At 54.1% G+C, this 17,699-nt stretch overlaps 2 protein-coding genes across 4 annotated transcripts; both read right to left on the bottom strand.

Annotated features, from left to right (window-relative positions):
- Positions 1-955: 955 nt before the first annotated feature.
- Positions 956-8,298, bottom strand: ACRBP (acrosin binding protein). Its single transcript, XM_079936510.1, has 10 exons — positions 8,235-8,298; positions 7,808-8,026; positions 7,530-7,624; positions 6,945-7,062; positions 5,906-6,290; positions 5,324-5,456; positions 3,197-3,376; positions 2,923-3,090; positions 1,816-1,899; positions 956-1,258 (listed from the first exon to the last, which is right to left on the bottom strand). The coding sequence occupies exons 1-10, from the start codon at positions 8,275-8,277 to the stop codon at positions 1,136-1,138; spliced, it is 1,548 nt and encodes a 515-aa protein (XP_079792636.1). The 5' UTR covers positions 8,278-8,298; the 3' UTR covers positions 956-1,135.
- A 580-nt stretch (positions 8,299-8,878) lies between these two features.
- ING4 (inhibitor of growth family member 4) lies at positions 8,879-17,063 on the bottom strand. 3 transcript variants are annotated; one of them, XM_079936502.1, is made up of 8 exons: positions 16,882-17,063; positions 13,131-13,202; positions 11,231-11,397; positions 10,945-11,050; positions 10,668-10,773; positions 10,265-10,412; positions 9,920-9,981; positions 8,879-9,811 (listed from the first exon to the last, which is right to left on the bottom strand). In XM_079936502.1, the coding sequence occupies exons 1-8, from the start codon at positions 16,916-16,918 to the stop codon at positions 9,772-9,774; spliced, it is 738 nt and encodes a 245-aa protein (XP_079792628.1). In that variant the 5' UTR covers positions 16,919-17,063; the 3' UTR covers positions 8,879-9,771. The 3 variants fall into 3 exon arrangements, with proteins under 3 accessions (XP_079792628.1, XP_079792626.1, XP_079792627.1); XM_079936500.1 differs by having other exon boundaries at positions 10,668-10,776; positions 10,936-11,050; positions 16,882-17,062; XM_079936501.1 differs by having other exon boundaries at positions 10,936-11,050; positions 16,882-17,061.
- Between the last annotated feature and the right edge of the window lie 636 nt (positions 17,064-17,699).

Genomic DNA, 17,699 nt, shown 5'->3' with positions numbered 1-17,699 from the left:
AGCCTCCCGCTGTCCTCGGCAGTTCCCCCTGGCCGTCTCCGTCTCTTTTGGGTTCCGGCATGTGGTTTCGTTCTTGCCACATGTGGTTTTTACCTCCCTCTGTGTGTGGGGTGGCAGCTCCTAGTCTCTGAACCCTGGGCTGAGCCCCTTGTCTTCCGGATCAATAGGGCTGGGCAGGTTGTCTGCGCTCAGTACTCGAAAACAAGCTTTGAGTGGTAGGTGAAAAAGGACAGTGCGGTCGAACGAGTATGGGAAACACTAAGTCGAACAGGTTTCTCTGTTTCAGCGCTTCTCAGAGCCTTTGACATGCCTTTAAGAGGTTGACTGCTGTTGGTAATTGAAGCTGGGTGAAGGGTGCATGGGAGTGCCTTACACTATTCTCTACGTGTGCGTGTTTGAGCTTTTCCATAATAAATGTTTTCTTTTAAATGCTGTATAGCTCCCCACACGTGTGTCCTCCGAACACGTCTGGGGAGATCCCAGGTTATTAAAGGCCGATGCTTCCAGATGCAGCTCCTCCCCACATTCAGGCCATCGGGCCCATGACTGGACGTCACAGCAAAGGTTTCCTGAGCTCCAGCCCAGTTGTTTCCTTCCTCCTATAAAGAGCAAGTCCTACCCTACTGTCTGGGATTGGTCCCCCTGGACACAATCTCATTCAGCTTGTCCTCCAGAGGGACAGTCCTACATTCACATCTGAGATCATGGGATCAGGGCTTCAGAAATGGAGACACCCACGGCCTCAGGGCCCACATGGTCCCCAAGACACCCACCGGCTGTGACCTTCTTCAATCCAACTCTGATTTCTCAGGGCTTCTCCTCCTGGCAGAGGGCTGCTTCCCTGAGTACCATCCCCATGGTTCCCTCGCCTGCAGATGGATCCAGGGGTTGGAGGGTTGACTCCCCCGGGGCAGGGCCAACGAGGGGGTCAGAACCAAAACAGCCCACACAGGTTGAAAATAAACATTTTATGTAAAGACATCCTTTAAGGGAGGTGGAGCTCCCATCGCAGACCTCTCCGGGACGGCTGCCCCAACCCAAGGGAAACGTTGAGTCTGGGCCAAGTAAGAGACAACCTGGGGTCTGAGAGCAATGGAGGGTGTGGAAAGTGGGTGGGGAGAGGGCAGAGTCCAGCTCAGCCGGCTTGGCCGAGAGTCAAGGTGCTAAACTCCTGGCTCCATCGAAGCACGAGGTCCTCGCTCTTGGCCGGGGTCAGGACGGTGTACGTCTCATTCTGCAGACATCTCATGCGGGACACCTGCACAGGGATTGGGCGCACGTGGTCCAGCTAGGAAAGCCAGGAGCCCGAGGTGTCGGAAATTCAAGAACAGGAGGTGGGCGGGCGTAGGCACAGGGAGCAGAGGGAAGGAGGAAACTCAGATGTGGGTTTTTAAAGCGGGGAGGCACACCACGTAGCCCGACTCCCCCTTTCAGAAATGAGGAGCCTGAGGCTGGAGAGGAAGTGACTTGGCTCAGACGACTTGGTGAGTAACAGCAAGAGCCAAGACTGAGGCCTCAGCCTCTCAGGCCCAACCCGGCTGGGGGTTCGTCCCTCCTGGCGTATCCACAGGGCCTCTGATGTGCTGCCTCCCTCCCTCCTGGAACCCTCTGCCTGGGGGCCTGGGAGAGCTGCTCACCCCAGGGCGGGAGGAGTGGGGACAGAGCTCCACGGAGGAGGCTCTGCACGGAGATGCACCCACTCTCCACACCCCTGATGCTCGGACGCCATGGGGGGCCCAGAACGGACCAGCCCTTGGGGCTGATGGGAGGCAGCAGGGGCGGGGGGGGGGGTGGGCGGCAGAGGGAGGGGCTCACCTTCCGGTTCCGGTTTCTCATCCTACACTGCTGGCTTTTGAAGGCACAATAGTTCGGGTACTGCACGTATTCTGTGTCACAAATCTAAGCCAGGAGCGGGGGGATGGGAGGTGGGAAGACATCAGAAGCCTCACAGACGCCAGCCCTGCAGAGTGCGCCCACGATGGCAGGACCAGGGCACAGAACCAGACCCTCTGCACCTGGGGTGTCCCCTCTGCCCTTCCCGTCCCACCCTCAGCCATGGTTCAGTTGCTGGGAAGAAGCCAGGAGCTGTAGCTGAGAAGGGGGTGCCCTGCTGGTCACCTAGCTGGGAAAGCAGCCGAGCGACGAGGGCCAGGGAAGGGGCACTGAGGGCCCATATGTGGGAAGGGGCCCAAGCAGCGGGCCCATCTCAGGGAGCTTCCTAGGGACTGTTCAGTGCGGAAGAGGTCAGAAGTGCCTCTAATGTATGACCCTGGGCCAGTCACTTCCCTCTATGAACCTCGCCTGCCCATCTATAAATCCAGGGGAGCAGCTGAGGCAGTCCGAGACCCCTTCCAGATCTAGCGGCCCAGGGAGAAGAGCTGGGCGGAGACCTCTCGGCTCAGATAAAAGCCCTCTCTTAAGCTGCCTCTGCTTTTCCTGGTCTTGATTTTTCCTGCTAAACCACAGAAGGGAGGGGCTGGGCTCTCAGCTGCAGCAGCTAGTTCCGTGGGGGGAGGTAACTCTGGAGGCGGGGAGCAAAGTTGATCCCATTGAGAGGGAAAGCGCTAGAAGATTTGGGAAGGAGCCTCCAGACTTAGGCAGGGAAGCACTGGGTCACCGTCAGCAGCCGTTTGGGGCAGAGATGAAGTCCCCCACCCCACCCGCTGCAGGTAACCGGCAGAGCTGGGACCAGACCTGTCTCACGCCCCCATGGCCTGTGCCCGCCCGGCCCTCCAGGTTTCTACTCCTTTGCTAAGCGCAATCCTGCTCTCTTGGGGTCTGGAGGGTCTACTGGGGAGAGGCAGGAGGCTCAGTGAGGCCAGGGGCCCAAGCCCCCCTCCACATCCTAGGGTTCCCCAGAGCAGGGGACCAGAGGGAACCGGGGTGAGCAGGGTGGGGCTGAGCTTTGGGGAAGGCGCTGACCTTGGTGGGGAAGTCCCCATCCTGGAAGCTGAGGAACTCAGTCTGGAGCCAGCTGGCGACTCGATTGTCTTCGCAGCCCTTGGTGGCCAGCCGGGCACACCAGAAGTCCATGCGCAGCCCGCCGTACAAATCCAGCGCGTAAAAGCGGCCCGATTTTAGGGTCCCTACCTGTGGCACGGGGCACAGGGGAGAGGTGGGCGTCCTGGCCCCCCTGCTGCCCCATCCTGCCTGGGGCCTGAGGCCCCCGGCCGCTGCAGGCCACCCTCCTCGGTACCTGGGTGCCGACGGACATGCTCTGGGACGCGAGCAGGGGGCTGACGAAGGGCGTCTTGTGGGAGCTGTCACACTGCTGCCGCTGCAGGCTGGCCTCCGAGCGGCACTGCTCCAGCTTGAGGGAGCAGAACTCACAGAGGGCACATGTAGCCACGTGGCGCCGCCCAAGGCTGTCACAGACCTGAGGAGGAGCGCGGCTGGGGGACTGAGGCTCCCCCGCTTCCGCCCTCCAGAGCCGCTCCGCAGAATGTCTCCGCATTAAGTCTTTTCCAGAAGCTCCTGTGGCTTTTCCCTGCCCCCCTCCCCAAGGGTCCTCAAGGACCTCCCGTCGGCTCTCTGTTTCTTCACCCTTTTCCTGGATTATTTCTCTACTCACAGGTAATATTCATCTCCCTGCTGGTGACACCCAAACCTTCACCATCACGTCCGATCTCTTCCCTGAGCTCCAAATCCCCACGGCCAAGTGCCTGACAGACATGTAACTTAGCCCGTCTAAAAAAGACCCATAACCCTCCCTTCCTCTCCGCTAATGATAACGCTAACATTCACAAAGAGTCGGCACAGTGCTGCGCACCATGGCGCTAAGTACCATCATCTCCTTGGGTCTCCACAGGAAGCTTCTACTAGCATAGGTACTAAGCAGGCCTCCGTTGTGTGCCTGACGAGGAAACCGAGGCTCCGTGAGGCTGAGTCAACTGCTTAAACCCACGTCTAGTGTGTGTGGAGCTGAGGCACTGGTCCTGGTGCTTCCAACTCCAAAACCTGTCCTCTGCCCGAGCACCTAGGCTCAGAACCTCCAAGTTCTTGGATGACATTTTGTATGTGGAGCCCGGTGGGGCTCTCTGCCCTGAGCAAGTCTCCCCAGCCTTCCAGGAGGAAGGAGGATCTCGCCCTGCAGCATCGCCAGTCCATCCCGTCAGCGTGTCACAGTCACAAATCTCTTACGTCGCCTTCCTTGCTCCTCCTAACAGCACACGGGGGACGCATCATCATGTCCCTGACCCCAAATCATGACTGAATTCTCTTTTCTTACCAAATTAAATACAAATGCTTCAGACTGCCATTCGGGATTATTCACATCATGACCCTTATTATCTCTTTGACTCTAAAAATCCAGTGAGCCCTCCACCACTCCTGAACTTCCTACACTCCAAAACAAAAACAAAAAGACCCAGAAGAACTCTCTCTCCAGCACCTACCACACTCCTTTTGTAACGCTACTGAATCCCTGCTCCCTGCGGGCCGAGAACAGCAGTGTGCTCGTTTTTTTTGTTGTTTTTTGTTTTGGTTCCATGTGGAATTTCTTCTCTTTCTTGCCTCAGAGACTTTGCACAAATTGATACTAACCCCTCTAGCAGGAACCTCTACCAACCCCTTCTTTTGCCTGGTTAACTTCTTTTAGCTCCGGGTCTCAGTTTACACATCAGTTCCTCCAAGAGGCAATTCTCCGATCCAGCCCAACGCGACGTTTGTGCTCTCCATCTGCTCTCTGCACTTTGTGCTTGTCCGTCATGCATTGATCCTGCCACACCGTTCTCCGTTTCCGCGTCTGTCTCTCCCACCGGACTCCAGGAGGAGAGGGAATGGGATCTGTTGTACTCATTGCTAAAATACCTAGGACAGAGTTGCTAACATCTCAAATACCTAGCCTGATCAATATTTGAACAAACGGATGAATGGGTGGCATACCAGCTCTCAACAAACATTTGCTAACTTGCACTTTTTGAAAGCCCTGTTTCCTGGGAATAGGACCTGCTGGGTGCTGAGGACACGTCGAGGCTGGGATCTCTCTACAGATCCCTGGAAACGGTTCTATGATCCCTCTGGAAAGAAGAGCTACATCTAAGGTAAAGCCAAGTCCTGCCGGTGGTGAACTGGCTCAGGAGATGACTCAAACCCAACGAGGCGCCGCCACAGCATGAATTCTGGACTGAAATGGATTCCAGACTCCGTCCTGTGACCTCCTCCTTTAAGGGGAGCTGGAGATACCCTTCCAAAGAAGGGATTCTCACTTGGAGAGAATCTCCAATGATGCCTCGGGCTTTATGTAGCCCCGCCCATTAACCGCTCCTGAGGCCCAGAGGATGCCCGGTGAGCATGGAGCCATTAAACAGCATGGTGGGCATACCGACTTCCCGAAACCGAGGATCTCATCCTCCAAGTGCTGCCAGGCCTTGGCTGTAGGGGTTATGACACAGGTGTTCTCCACAATCGAGTAGCACAGTGCCAGCAAGGCCTCCACGTGAGGCAGCTGCAGGAGACTGCAAGAAGACGGCGCCGGCTGGGGCAGAAAGCCCACCCACTCTCTTCCCCTCCCCTTAGCGTCTAGTCCTAGTCACACACATTTAGCATGCTGGATGGGGCCCCGGAAGCCTCCAGGCCAACTGCCTCCTTTTACAAATGAGGAACTGAGATCCAGAAAGGGGAAGTAAAAGTTGCAGTGCTCATCAGGGTCAGAGACAACCCCAGAACCCAAGTCTGGTAGCTCTAGGTTCAGGGCGCACCCCACTACTTCATGTAGAGACGGACGTCTAGGGCAGTGCTTAAGCCCATGACGGCCACACAGCAGGCGAGGCAGGCAGCGGCTAGGTGCACCTGAAGCCCAGGCAGATGTGAATGGGTCTGGAGGCCGAAGCTGGCAAAGGGGGCTTCTCATTCCCAAAGACAGCGGGGAAGGTAGGGTCGGTGGGGCAGACAGAACTTCCTGTACCTGCCGGGGCTCTGGGCTTTCCAGATATTCTCCTCATATACATCATTCATTTCATTCATTTCATCCATTTCCTGCACGGATCGGATGATCTCTTGGATGTTCTCCATCGTCATGGGAGTAGACTCCACTTCCCGCACCCGGGGAGTGAAGGAGAAAGGGTTGGAAGTTACAAATTCAGACTGGGTCTTGGGCTCCGGGTCTGCCTGCAACCCAGACGTCACCTCCAGCGCCTGCTTTGTGCCCTGTCCTTCCTCCCACTCCTCCTCTTGTCCCTCCCGCTCCTGCCCTTGATCCTGGCCGCCCAGGGACAGGGAGGATTGTAGCAGCTCCTCCACGCTGCTGTTAAGCCGCTCGGGCCAGGGCTGGAAGGCCTGTTGTTCTGTGGCTGCAGCAGGGTTTGGGAGGGACCAAGAGAGAGAAGGGAAAGAGATGGTCAGGTTTCTGACCCCCCATGTCTTTGTTCGCAGAGGGACACACAAACAAACACATACATAAACACAAAGGCAGAGAAAGGCAGCGCAAATTGCACATATTCATTCAGTTGAGCATAAAGAACACAGAAGAGAATACAAATATCAAAATAAAAGAACATTACCAGGGCGACAGTGGAGGCAGCGTCACCGGTCCCCTTTCCACCTCCCTTACAAGTGGTCCTCTTCCCTAAGCCACCTCAAATACCACCTTTTGTCCCCCTCACTTAGGAAACACCAGTATTCTGAATACCTAGCAACCAATCCTTTCTAGAGTGAAGATTTTAGCTGGGAAAAGTCCCAGAGCACTTCTTAATGTAGGAAGGTTTTGGGGAGCTAGGGAACATCGGTTCAGGGCAGAGATGTATGTAATGTCAGAAAACATCCTGGGACAGGAAAGCCCTAACTTGTATTCAGAAAAAGCAGGCTCTCCCTTATGTAAACAGCTGCCCATGGCCACCTCCACTGGCTCATCTCCCCACGTCCCTCCCACTGATGCCTTAAACCCTGGGCTCTGGGACTCGTGGGAGGAGAGGCTGGGAGTCTCCCAGGGGCTGGGAGGGTCTCACCTGTGATGTGGGAGGACTTGGGGGAGGTCATCGTCGTGAGCGGCACTTCAGAGGAAGTGTCCACCTCCTTGAGAGTGTTTGGTGAGAGGATTGAGACTGGCTGGGAGCACCCGACCCGCTGCAAGGAGAGAAGCAAAGTGGGAACGCCTTTCCCAAAGGGCGGACTTCTACTCCTGCTTATCCTCCGTCCCTGTCCCTCGGGTCTCCTCTCTCACAGTTCCTGGGCGGGAATGAGGGCACATGGCCCCCGGTGGAACTCTCTAGACCTGAGAAAGGTCCCCTGCAAGATCAGACTCCCGTCTGGCCCACACTCCTGCCTTCAGTCTTTTGCATTTGACTTGAATGACATCACTGACCTGCTGGAAGGGCTTATCTCTGCCTCCTCCCATCCCTCTTCTCTACTTTTCTTGCAGTAACAGGACTGTTCTGACAATCTGAATGCCCAAGGTGAGACTGTACGCACGTATAATCTGGGTAAATGATGGCAAAGTGGCAGGTAGGGAGGACCTAAGGCTGGCTTGGAGCCACTGCCACCACCTGTCCCTTGATCCTTGACACCAGATCCAACCTCTGTCCCGGCCTCACCTTGGCGTAGTAGACGTGGTTGGAGCAACGGTACTGAGTAAACTGGCAGAAGGACTCAAACCGGGAGGCATGAGGGAGGTCGGAGCAGACAGCGCCTGGGGAAGGGCGTGCGGCGGAAGTGAACACACCAGGGGGAACGCCCTCTGGGAGGGGGCGGGACGGGGCGGTGGGCTCCCGGGGTCTGGAGAGCCCAGCACGCGGGCTCAGTGTGAGGCGCCAGCCACCCCCTCGCCCCGGGTCCAGCGAGCACAGGTCTGGCCCTCGAGGCGGGCCCTCACCTTCCGGCACCAGGCCGTGGTTTTCATACTGGTCCAGCTGGACGAGGGTGGGGTTCCGGCAGCCGTGGGTTGCGCGGAGCCGGCAGGTGGTCTCTGCCTTCCAGGTTGGGGTCAGCAGCGCAAAGAAGCGCTCATACTCGGTGGGAGAGAGGGGGCTGCCCGGAGTGGAGGTCGAGAGGGTATCCTGGGCGGGGGCCGGTGCCGGAGGCAGGAGCAGCACTGCGGGGCGGGAAACAGACCACGGATGGACCCAACTCCGACACCGGGCGAGCCGGCCCGTGCACACGGGGACCGGGGAGTCTGGCCGCCGAGCCCGCGGGCGAGGGCGAGAGGGCTGGGGCGGGGGGAGGGGCTGGAGGCGGCCGGCCCAGGGGAAGGCGGTTCAGAGACGGTGCAGGGAGGGCTCCGGGGGCGGACGCGCGCTCACCCCTCAGGAGTGAGAGAAGGGAGGCGGCGGCGAGCTGCCTCATGGCCCCGGACGGTCGCCCGTGTTCCCGGGACCGAGCGGCCTCTAACGGGCCGAGCCAGGGCTAGCCGGCGGGCGGGGGCCGCGGGTGCGAGGCCGCCGACGTCACAAAGGGCGGGGCGGGCCACGCGGGGGGTGGGGGACGGGGAAACGGACGTTTGGCCGGGCTCGGTCGGAGGGCGGGTGCGGGTCCCCGCGTGTCACGCTCCAACACGAGAGGACAAGGAGGGCAGGAGTGATCACTGACTCGGTGCCTTGGACGGCGGAGCTCCTGTGTTGTTCCTTACGCGTGACGTTTTTTCATCTCAAGGTGATCCCATAAAGTGGATACTGTTACTAGCCCTATTTTACAATCTGCCCAAGCAGGGTGAGGCCTGGAAGTGAGGCGCGCAGAGATGGGACGTACAACACCAAGTCTGGAGAGGGCGCCTCCAGGTAAGGAGCCGATGGAGAAGCAAGAGGGGGTTCGGGTGAGGAGGAGATGGGGCATAAGGGGGGCTCAGTCTAAGGAGGTGGTTTCTTGGTGGAGGCGGGCCAGACAGCTCACTGGTGTAGGGCAAACTACGTGTTTTTCTGTTTTGTGTTTAAAATGAGTCAGCCTGATACTTAGTCACGTATAAAGCACAAAATACACATTTACTGGAAATTAAGTGAAAGGTATCTAAGGGAGAAAAGATGCAGAATCGTAAAGGTTTTGGAAACCCTGGTCTGAGGCACAGTCCCCAGGCAGCTCGGGTGGTTCCAGAGAAGTTGACAAGTTGTGGATTCTGGGGCAGAGGTACCACTTCTGGTTCCACATCTTGTCCCACTTCTGGCATGTCATCCTCCCACCTTTTAGCCAACTCAGAGGATGCAAAATATGCTTAGCACATGCACTGAAATAGTGTCTCTACAATAAACACAGCAGGCCAACATGTACAGCTTTTATTCACCGACCCAATTCCTTTCCATATGAGATATCTGCACTCCACCCTGCCCCTCCCACTCACAAACCAGGACGAATCCTCTTGGCACAGAGGAAGGGGTGACCCTTCAGCCAGGGCCACAGCCCAGATGATCTGGAGGAGCCCCCGCTGGAAAAGCAGGAAGAGAGTGAAGAAAGTTTATCACGCCATGGCCCCCCACGAGGGGAGGGGATCAGGAGGCTGGGGGAGGGCCCCATGCTACTGCCCCAGTCCTTAAATACAAAGCAAGGGGAGTAAAGAGGACCATCCCTCAAAAATACAGCACCAACCTCAGCATGGAGGCAAAAGGACAGTGGGCAAGACCCCTTCCCTCTGAAGGGGGCGGGCTGAATGAGAGCACATACCGTTAGTGGCTGCAGCAACCCCCGTACCAGGGTCTGGGTGCAGCCTCAGCACCAGGAGTGGGGAGGGGAGGAGAGGGGATGACAACTCTGCGCCACCCACCTCTCCCGGACCCCAGCCAGGCATCCCTCTCCCCACTAGCCCAGGTCAGGGGATGTGGAAGAAACTGTGTTGGAATCCAAGGCCCTTGTCTATTTCTTCTTCCGTTCTTGGGAGCAGCGTGGGCAAAACCTACAAAGGAACGTGACAGAGAAGGGGGAGAGAGTGAGCGAAAGGGCGGATGCCCTCTGTCACTCACTCAGCTCATGACAGTCCAGCCCCACCGCAGCTCTCACTCACCACTTCCCCCGAGGCTTGGTGGTCAGCCCCACACAGGCAAAATGGAACCACTCGATGGAACACTGGGAAAGGAAGAGGATGGGAGAAGCAGAACTCAGGGACCGGGGGGGGGCAGAGGAAAGAAAAGAAACCCCCCCACCCTCCATTCCCCTCCCCATCCTTTAGGAATACTCCCCTATTCCATCCCTTGGGAGAATTCTTGAAGGGTCCAAGGCCAACCAACTCCAACTACCTTTCTCCTATCCCGAAGTCCCCCTATTCAACCGTTACCCCCCTTCTTGTACCCAACTCCCTTCATGTCCACCAGAACCGCCCCCCGCCATCCTGAGGCAAAACAGTTCTTACATCAGGGTTGTCACAGCCAATCATCTCTCCATAGGAGACCTGGTGACAAAGGCAATAGGTGGGTTCGTTGGGATCCACAGGCATATCCAACACATCAGAGGGGTGGACACTGCCAAAGGTCACTGAGGGCATCCCATACTCAGGGCTTCTGCGTGCCAAGAGGGAGAGAAAGTGTCATCTGCAGGAAGGGAAGCTACAGCTTGAGATGCCCAGAGCCAGCAGAGGAGGAGGTCCTTGTGGGGCTAGTGATCTGTGGCTTCTCCTCTGTATCCAGCAGATACCAAAATGGCAAGGAGAGTTGTTGGCACAGGAGACAGCAAAGTGGCAAGGGGCACTGTGGCTGGGGTGAGGTGGCGGGAAAGAGGAGTCTGTCCCTTGGCAAAATGCTCCCTGACACACTCACGTGCGCACAAGTTTTAACTTCTTCTGGGCAGCCTTGGGGGCTTCTTCGTCGGAGTTTTTCCCTTTGGAACGAGCACGGGCAGCCTTCTTCTCCTTTTGAGTCCGGCCTTCTAGGCAAGAGGGGGGGAAGCCAGAAGGCAGGGAGACAGAAGGATGGGTTAAGCCCCCCTCCCCCTGCCCCTCCTCCAAGCCGGTGCAGGCTGGCTTCTCCCTCGGGGTCCTCGCCCCACCCTTCGCCCCACCTCTCACAGCCCCGCCCCCCTCCTCACTCTTTTTGCCTTTGCTGGAAGAGCTGTCATAGTCACTTGACTCAATCTGCTTTTCCTTCAGATCAGCCTCAAAACGGGCCAGGTCTGTGTCCAGTCGCCGAATGTGTTTGTCCACCTGGGTGGGAAGGAAGGAGAAGGAAGAGCTACAGGGCTGGTTCCAGTTAAAGAAAACAGGCAGAGGCAGATTCTATGGATCTCCCAGACCCAAAACAGATCCCAACACGGCTGAAGGAGGGGGTCTAGGACCCCGAGGAATAGACGGGAGGCAGGTGGGGAGCCATGAACAGGGCCATACCATCTCATAGGTCTGCATGGCAAGCTGCACCTTGTCGTCACCAAATCCCTTGCACTTGCCATAGGCTTCCTGGATCTGTCTGAGAAGGGCCAGTTTCTCCTCGGAGCTCAGGCTGCGGGCGCTACTCATATACTCAGTGGCCAACTTGTCAATTTCAGCCTTCAGGTCTACAACAGAGACAGAGGCCTGGTCACAATGGCCCCTGAGTGGCTAGGTGGAACACACTTCTTCCTCTTGCTCCTTGGACCTTTTCCATTGACCATCATAACCTTCCAATTAAAACGTACTGAACATTCCTAGGTACTGTGCCACGTACTCAAGTAATGCAACATGTTCACAATATTTGTTTCAAAGGTGCCTTCGGGTGCTGAAAACATTGCTGTCATAGTTGGAACTGAATTTATTGAACCATAATGAGGGATTCCTGGCACCCGGCACTAATACGAAGTGTGTTTTTGTCGCTGTCTGAAGATGCTTCTTTGCAGGGCTTGCTGCCTCTTGAACCATGAACTTTCTCTCAAAAGCCATCTGGTTTCTCGTCTCGAAAACATCCCACGACAGCTCTGAGTGCTACAAACCAGGCTGGGTCATCTGCTGCTGCTGGCTTCCAGGTCTGTACATCTATATCTCATCATTTAAAATTAGGCCCTGGTCCATTCACGGCACAGTTCTTCTACTTACTTCCCACCCTGTTTTGCTCATCGTTTGCAACTTGCTTATATTTCCCATCACTTTTTTTCTGTTTGTTCATTTTAGATATTGCTCCAAACGTTTCTGCAAGGCTGGTGACGTCCCAAGACACTGAGACTTTAGATGCCCACTGCCCAATATTTGGTAGTGCTCACAAAACATGTCGATGGAGAAAAAAGTATGACTGCAACACGGGGCAGCAATAGGTAACAGGGAAGACCTGCGCGCACACTAGGTTTACGCCCCGCTTCATTTGAGGCCCTTGGAGGAAGCTGGAAAAGCATGTATGTAGTTCAGTAATCTCCAACTGGTCTTTCTGTGCATGAACTCAAGAGCTGGAACTGTATTACAAAGCAAGGAGCTGGTGCTCAGCATTCAGCAGGGAGTTCTCAGGGGCCTACGTCCAGGATTTTAGATGATGTTCACCTTTTCATGAGTGAACTTACCAAGAGTAACTTAAATCACAGCTTTAGGTATTCTAACAACAGCTTGTTACATCCCTGGGCACAGTTACATGAGGATGCACCTACATACCCATCAGCAGGTGCGGGGGGATAGCTCCAGCAAATACCTCTGACCTTGAAGAGACAAACCTGACCACTGCAGTGTGGCCTCAGGCTCTAAATGCATGCCTCAGTGCAGCCAGACTTGCTCAACGCCCAGGCAAGGCCACAGATGGTACCCAGTGCTTCTGTGCGGCTGAAGAATATAGTGTAGAGATCCTGATGTTTGTTAATTGCTGCTCTTCCTTCTTTTTTCCTTTCTTTTTAAGATCTTCTCATGCAGCAAAGTTCCTGTCTACCAACATGAGTTGCAGTCTAAAGCCACAGTGAATTTTGTGACAGTAACATTAACAATCCAATGGAATAGAAACATTCTAGTCTTCCTATAAACGTACTGAACATGGAGAACAGAAATGATTCTAGGCATGACTTTGGTTTTTTTAATTCTTCTTGAGGGAGATATAAAGAGCACAGCATCTTTGAATTCTTGAGGCACTGTCACAATACGCCATGTGTTATGGAAAAGCTGACACACAAATATGGGTCATTATTACTCTCCTTCTAAGAACTGCAAGAGAGAGAGTGAGAGAGAGAGAGAGAGAGAGAAGCTGCAGCAATCCAGACCAGACGAAATGCTAACACCAAACAGAAGAAGAAACGATCATATACACACTCACTATACACTGGACTCCTTACTCTGTACGTACCCTCTGTTCTTTGGTCCAGGTCCCTCATGAGCTGGAAGTTTCTCTGCAGTTCAAATGGGAGGTTTTCAATACCTGGGGAGAAGAGGAGAAATTGAGCCTCCCTGGACGTCCTAGGCCCTACAGCTGCTTTTAAAGAACAGGTCCAAAACAGCACTCGGTTTTCCCTCCTTCAAACCGCTGGATTATCTGTTACAGCACTCATCGTTCTGCTCTCAGGAGAGGTCACGTCCACCTCTTTCCACAACTAACCCCTCCATCTCTACACAGCTTTCCCACCCTTCCTCCCTTCAGTGACTTTACAAATCAGCCTTTCCCTTTCCTTTCTTTCAATCTCTGTCTCCAAGCTCCTTGCCCTCAACTTACAAGTACCCTCCTGGCATCCTCCACCACTCATCACACACACACTTCCAACCTGCTCTCCAGACAGTAGCCAGAATGTTCTTTAAAAAATGCAGATCTGGGCTACCCTGGTGGCGCAGTGGTTGGGGGTCCGCCTGCCGATGCAGGGGACACGGGTTCGTGCCCCGGTCCGGGAAGATCCCACATGCCACGGAGCGGCTGGGCCCGTGAGCCATGGCTGCTGAGCCTGCGCGACCAGAGCCTGTGCTCCGCAACGGGAGAGGCCACAACGGTGAGAGGCCCGCGTACCGCAAAAAAAAAAAAAAAAAATGCAGATCTGCTCAAGTCACTGTCCTGTTTATAACCCTCGAGTAACCTCCTACTGCAATATTCCTATTGCTATTCTGCACTTTCTGGCCCTTGCTTCCCTCACACCAGCCCTAACTCACGTCAGTCCCTGTCTGTGCTCTCTCTGCTCTATCATACTGGCCTCCACTGAGTGCCTTGAACTTGCCAGTGCTCTTCATGACACTTGGCTTTTTACACGCTACTCTCTCTGCCCAGAATGCCCTGCCGAGTCTTCTTCATCCCACCTCCACCATACCTCTTGGCCTTCAAATTCCTGTTCATTCTTCAAAGTTCAGCTCAACCCTGACTGCCCCAAACTCCAACAAGTGCCCTGGATTATGCTGTCATGCTATTTTTTTTTTAAATACGTATTTCGCTGCACGGGGTCTTAGTTGCAGTACACGGGATCTTTGTTGCTGCGTGCGGGACCTTTTAGTTGTGGCATGTGGGATCTTGTATTTGCAGCGTGTGGGATCTAGCTCCCTCCCTGACCACGGATCGAACCCAGGCCCCCTGCATTGGGAGTGCGGAGTCTTAACCACTGGACCACCAGGGAAGTCCCTGGCGTGGTATTCTGTGTCTACCCTTTTGGGCTCTTATCCAATGTACTTACATAAGTAATTGTGTAATTACAATTACACAATTATGTGTAATTATGTGTAATTATGTATTATGTGTAATTATGTATTACACATAAGTAATTGTGTAATATTTGGTATGTCTCCCCAGCTCTCCAGAAGGGTTAGATGCATCTGTCTTCTTCCCTATTTCTCTAGAGTTTAGAACTATGATGTGCATACAGAGGATCCTCAATAAATACTTGAATAAGTGCATGAATACTTAAGTCTCTCTCATAAAAGAAAAATCTCTTCCCATGACTCCACTTCCAACTTTTAAAATGCCTCCACTGCTTTAACCTATAAACTCAGGTTCGCCACCACCAGTTTACTGAGACTGAGCCATCAGTGACTTACCAAGTCAAATGATGGGTTACTAGTCCCATCCTAAAAAAATTACCTTCGCAGGATCTGGCACCATCTTCTCGTCTTCGAATAACTTTCTTCCTCTTAAGATTCCAAATCTCATCACATACTTTCTAGCAATTCCGTCACTGACATTTCCTTAGCCTGTCCCTTAAATGTTAATATTTTCTTGAGCTTACACTTAATTTAATCCTCTAATTTTCTCACTTGCTTTCTCTGAACGATCTCCATCTTATTTACTCTTACAGATACAATTACCATTCCTATGCTTAAATCTAAGTTGAATAAATATGTTACTGTTACTCCTGAATTTCCTATCTTGTTGATGATTTACTGTCTACCTCACTTCCCAAACAGGAAATAGAGAAGTCACCTTAGATTCCTCCTTCTCTCTCAACCACTCAGTCAGTCAATCCTGTCATATTTAACTCCTAAACACTTCTGTCACTCCCTGAGATCAGGTCCTCATCTCTGACCAGGACTGTTATCCCTAACTGATCCCTATTACCAATGTCATCATGCTCCAATTTATCATGCAACATTTATTTTCCTTTATATAAAAAAATCACTCTATTTAGAAAATCTGTTGGTTCCTCGCTATTTAAAGTGCACGCTGGTGGACTTCCCTGGTGGTGCAGTGGTTAAGAATCCGCCCACCCGCACTGGTTGAGAGTCCGCCTGCCGATGCGGGGGACGCAGCTTCGGGCCCTGATCCAGGAAGATCGCACATGCTGCGGAGCAACTAAGCCCGTGTGCCACAACTACTGAGCCTGCGCTCTAGAGCCCACGAGCCACAACTACTGAGCCCGCGTGCCACAACTACTGAAGCCGGCGCGCCTCGAGCCCGTGCTCCGCAACAAGACAAACCACCGCAATGAGAAGCCCGCGCACTGCAACAAAGAGTAGCCCCCGCTCACCGCAACTAGAGAAAGCCTGCGGGCAGCAACGAAGACCCAATGCAGCTAAAACAAACAAACAAATAAATAAATATAACGTGCAAGCTTCTTAGCTTGGCTTAAACGACCTTGCACAACCTAGCCCCAGCTACCTTCTCCAGTCTCGTTTCCCAATCTTGCACCTCGGAGTCCTATACATCAAACACTCTGGCCTCACTTTTCCCTGGCTTTGCCACAAACCCATCATAACACTTTTGCTGATGCTTTCCCCAACCTGCAATTCCCTCTCCCTCTCCGCACTCAACCTTCAAGTTTCTATATATCACATCCTCTGTAAAGCTTTACCTACACCCCCAGGTAATGAGCCCCTCCTTCTCCAGTGTTACCTACTGTCCTTTTAATGTATTTCTATTATTTCATTTGTCACACTGTTTTATAAATATTAGCAGAACCTGTGTTCTACTAGACTATGAGCACTTGAGGGCAAGAGCCGGGTCTTATTCATTCTTGTATATCGCCAGTACCTGCCATTATGTCTGACCCATAGCAGAACCTCAAAAAACGAATGAATGACTCTCAACGGTAAGGCAAATGTAAGGGCATACGGTGACGGACTCTGTGAAGAGGTAGGTTACACAAATAGCATAAACATAACACCAGATTTCCATTTGATGGGAATTGGATCTTTACTCCAAGAGGAGAAGCCTTCCGGTTCATCATGTGACAGTGGTCACTCGTAACCCCCCATCCCCACGAGAAGCCGCTTCTTCGAAAGAACTGGTTGGAGGAGCCGCGAGCAGATCTTCATCGCTGCTCCAAATGGCAGTGGATGATATATTAATACGAAAACGACCGATTCGGAACGATTTTAAGAAAATGATATATGCTGAGGCCAGAGACTCTGCAGACGGGGGCAGCAAATATCTTCCCGGCTATGCCCACCAGCCCTTCAAGAGCCGTCCCCCAGCCCTGCCGCGCAGCCCCTCCCCCGTCTACACCCCAGAGCGAGGCCTCGACCCCGGTGCCCCGCCCCCTATTTCTTCACACCCTCCAGTATTTTCTCTCGCTCAACCTTTCACGACTGTCACTTTCTGACCACCGAGACTTCGGAGCCGTGAAGCTCCTCAGCCCCGATCCCCCCGACCCGTCTGTGACCCCTGACCCCCTCCTCCAGCCTGCTCTTACTGTCCAGATAATGTTCCAAATACATCCCCGCAGCCATCTTGAAGCAAAACAAAGCAACTTCCGCTCCGCCCCGGAAGTGACTGAACGCGAAGGGAGCCGAAGCGCTCCTACCCGGCCTGGAGCCCTTCCGCCCTCACGAGGGGAACTTTCCGCCCTCACGAGGAGAACTTCCGCCCTCACGAGACGAACTTCCGGTCTGAGTACAGGGCCCGCCGAGTTGCCTTCGCCTGGCGCAGACACTGGTCCGTGGCGGGTCGGCCGGGTGCGGGGCCGGCGGCGGCGGCGGCGGTGGCCGCCGCGGCCGAGGGCGCCATTTTGCGTCCTCGCTCAAACTTCCATCCCCTCCAGGACGGGGACGTACGGGCGTGAGAGCAAGGAAACCTGTCTCTTTGGGCTTTCAGTCCACAGAGAGTCCGTCTCAGCAGCTGGGGAATGTGAATCGGCCCCTTTGGCGGAATGTGAAGCTGGCGACCAGAGCAGGTGCCTTCTTCCGCGTCGCTAGTTTCTTAGGAAGTTGAGGAGGCGCCTGGCGATGCGAGGTTTAAATCCTCCCCGTTTCTGTTCACTCGCGCGAACACCAACTCCCCAGGATTATGTTTTAACGTGGAAACAGTTGATTATTTATAAACTCTACTTATAAATACAAAGAACTACTCACACAATAAAGCTCCGGCTCTCCACACCTTTTGTCAGGGTTCCTGTCACTTGGGGACGTTCTCGCTTGTAAAGTGACAGAGTGCTTCTGGCCTTGCCCTCCTGTTTGTCTCCCTTTTTATTCGAGTTTGGGTACGATGTTAACTGGCACCATAATTCTGAAA

This window comes from Stenella coeruleoalba (assembly GCF_951394435.1).
Source record: "Stenella coeruleoalba genome assembly, chromosome: 11".
In the NCBI taxonomy this organism is placed as follows: domain Eukaryota; kingdom Metazoa; phylum Chordata; class Mammalia; order Artiodactyla; family Delphinidae; genus Stenella; species Stenella coeruleoalba.
This window is presented reverse-complemented; position numbering and strand designations above follow the sequence as displayed.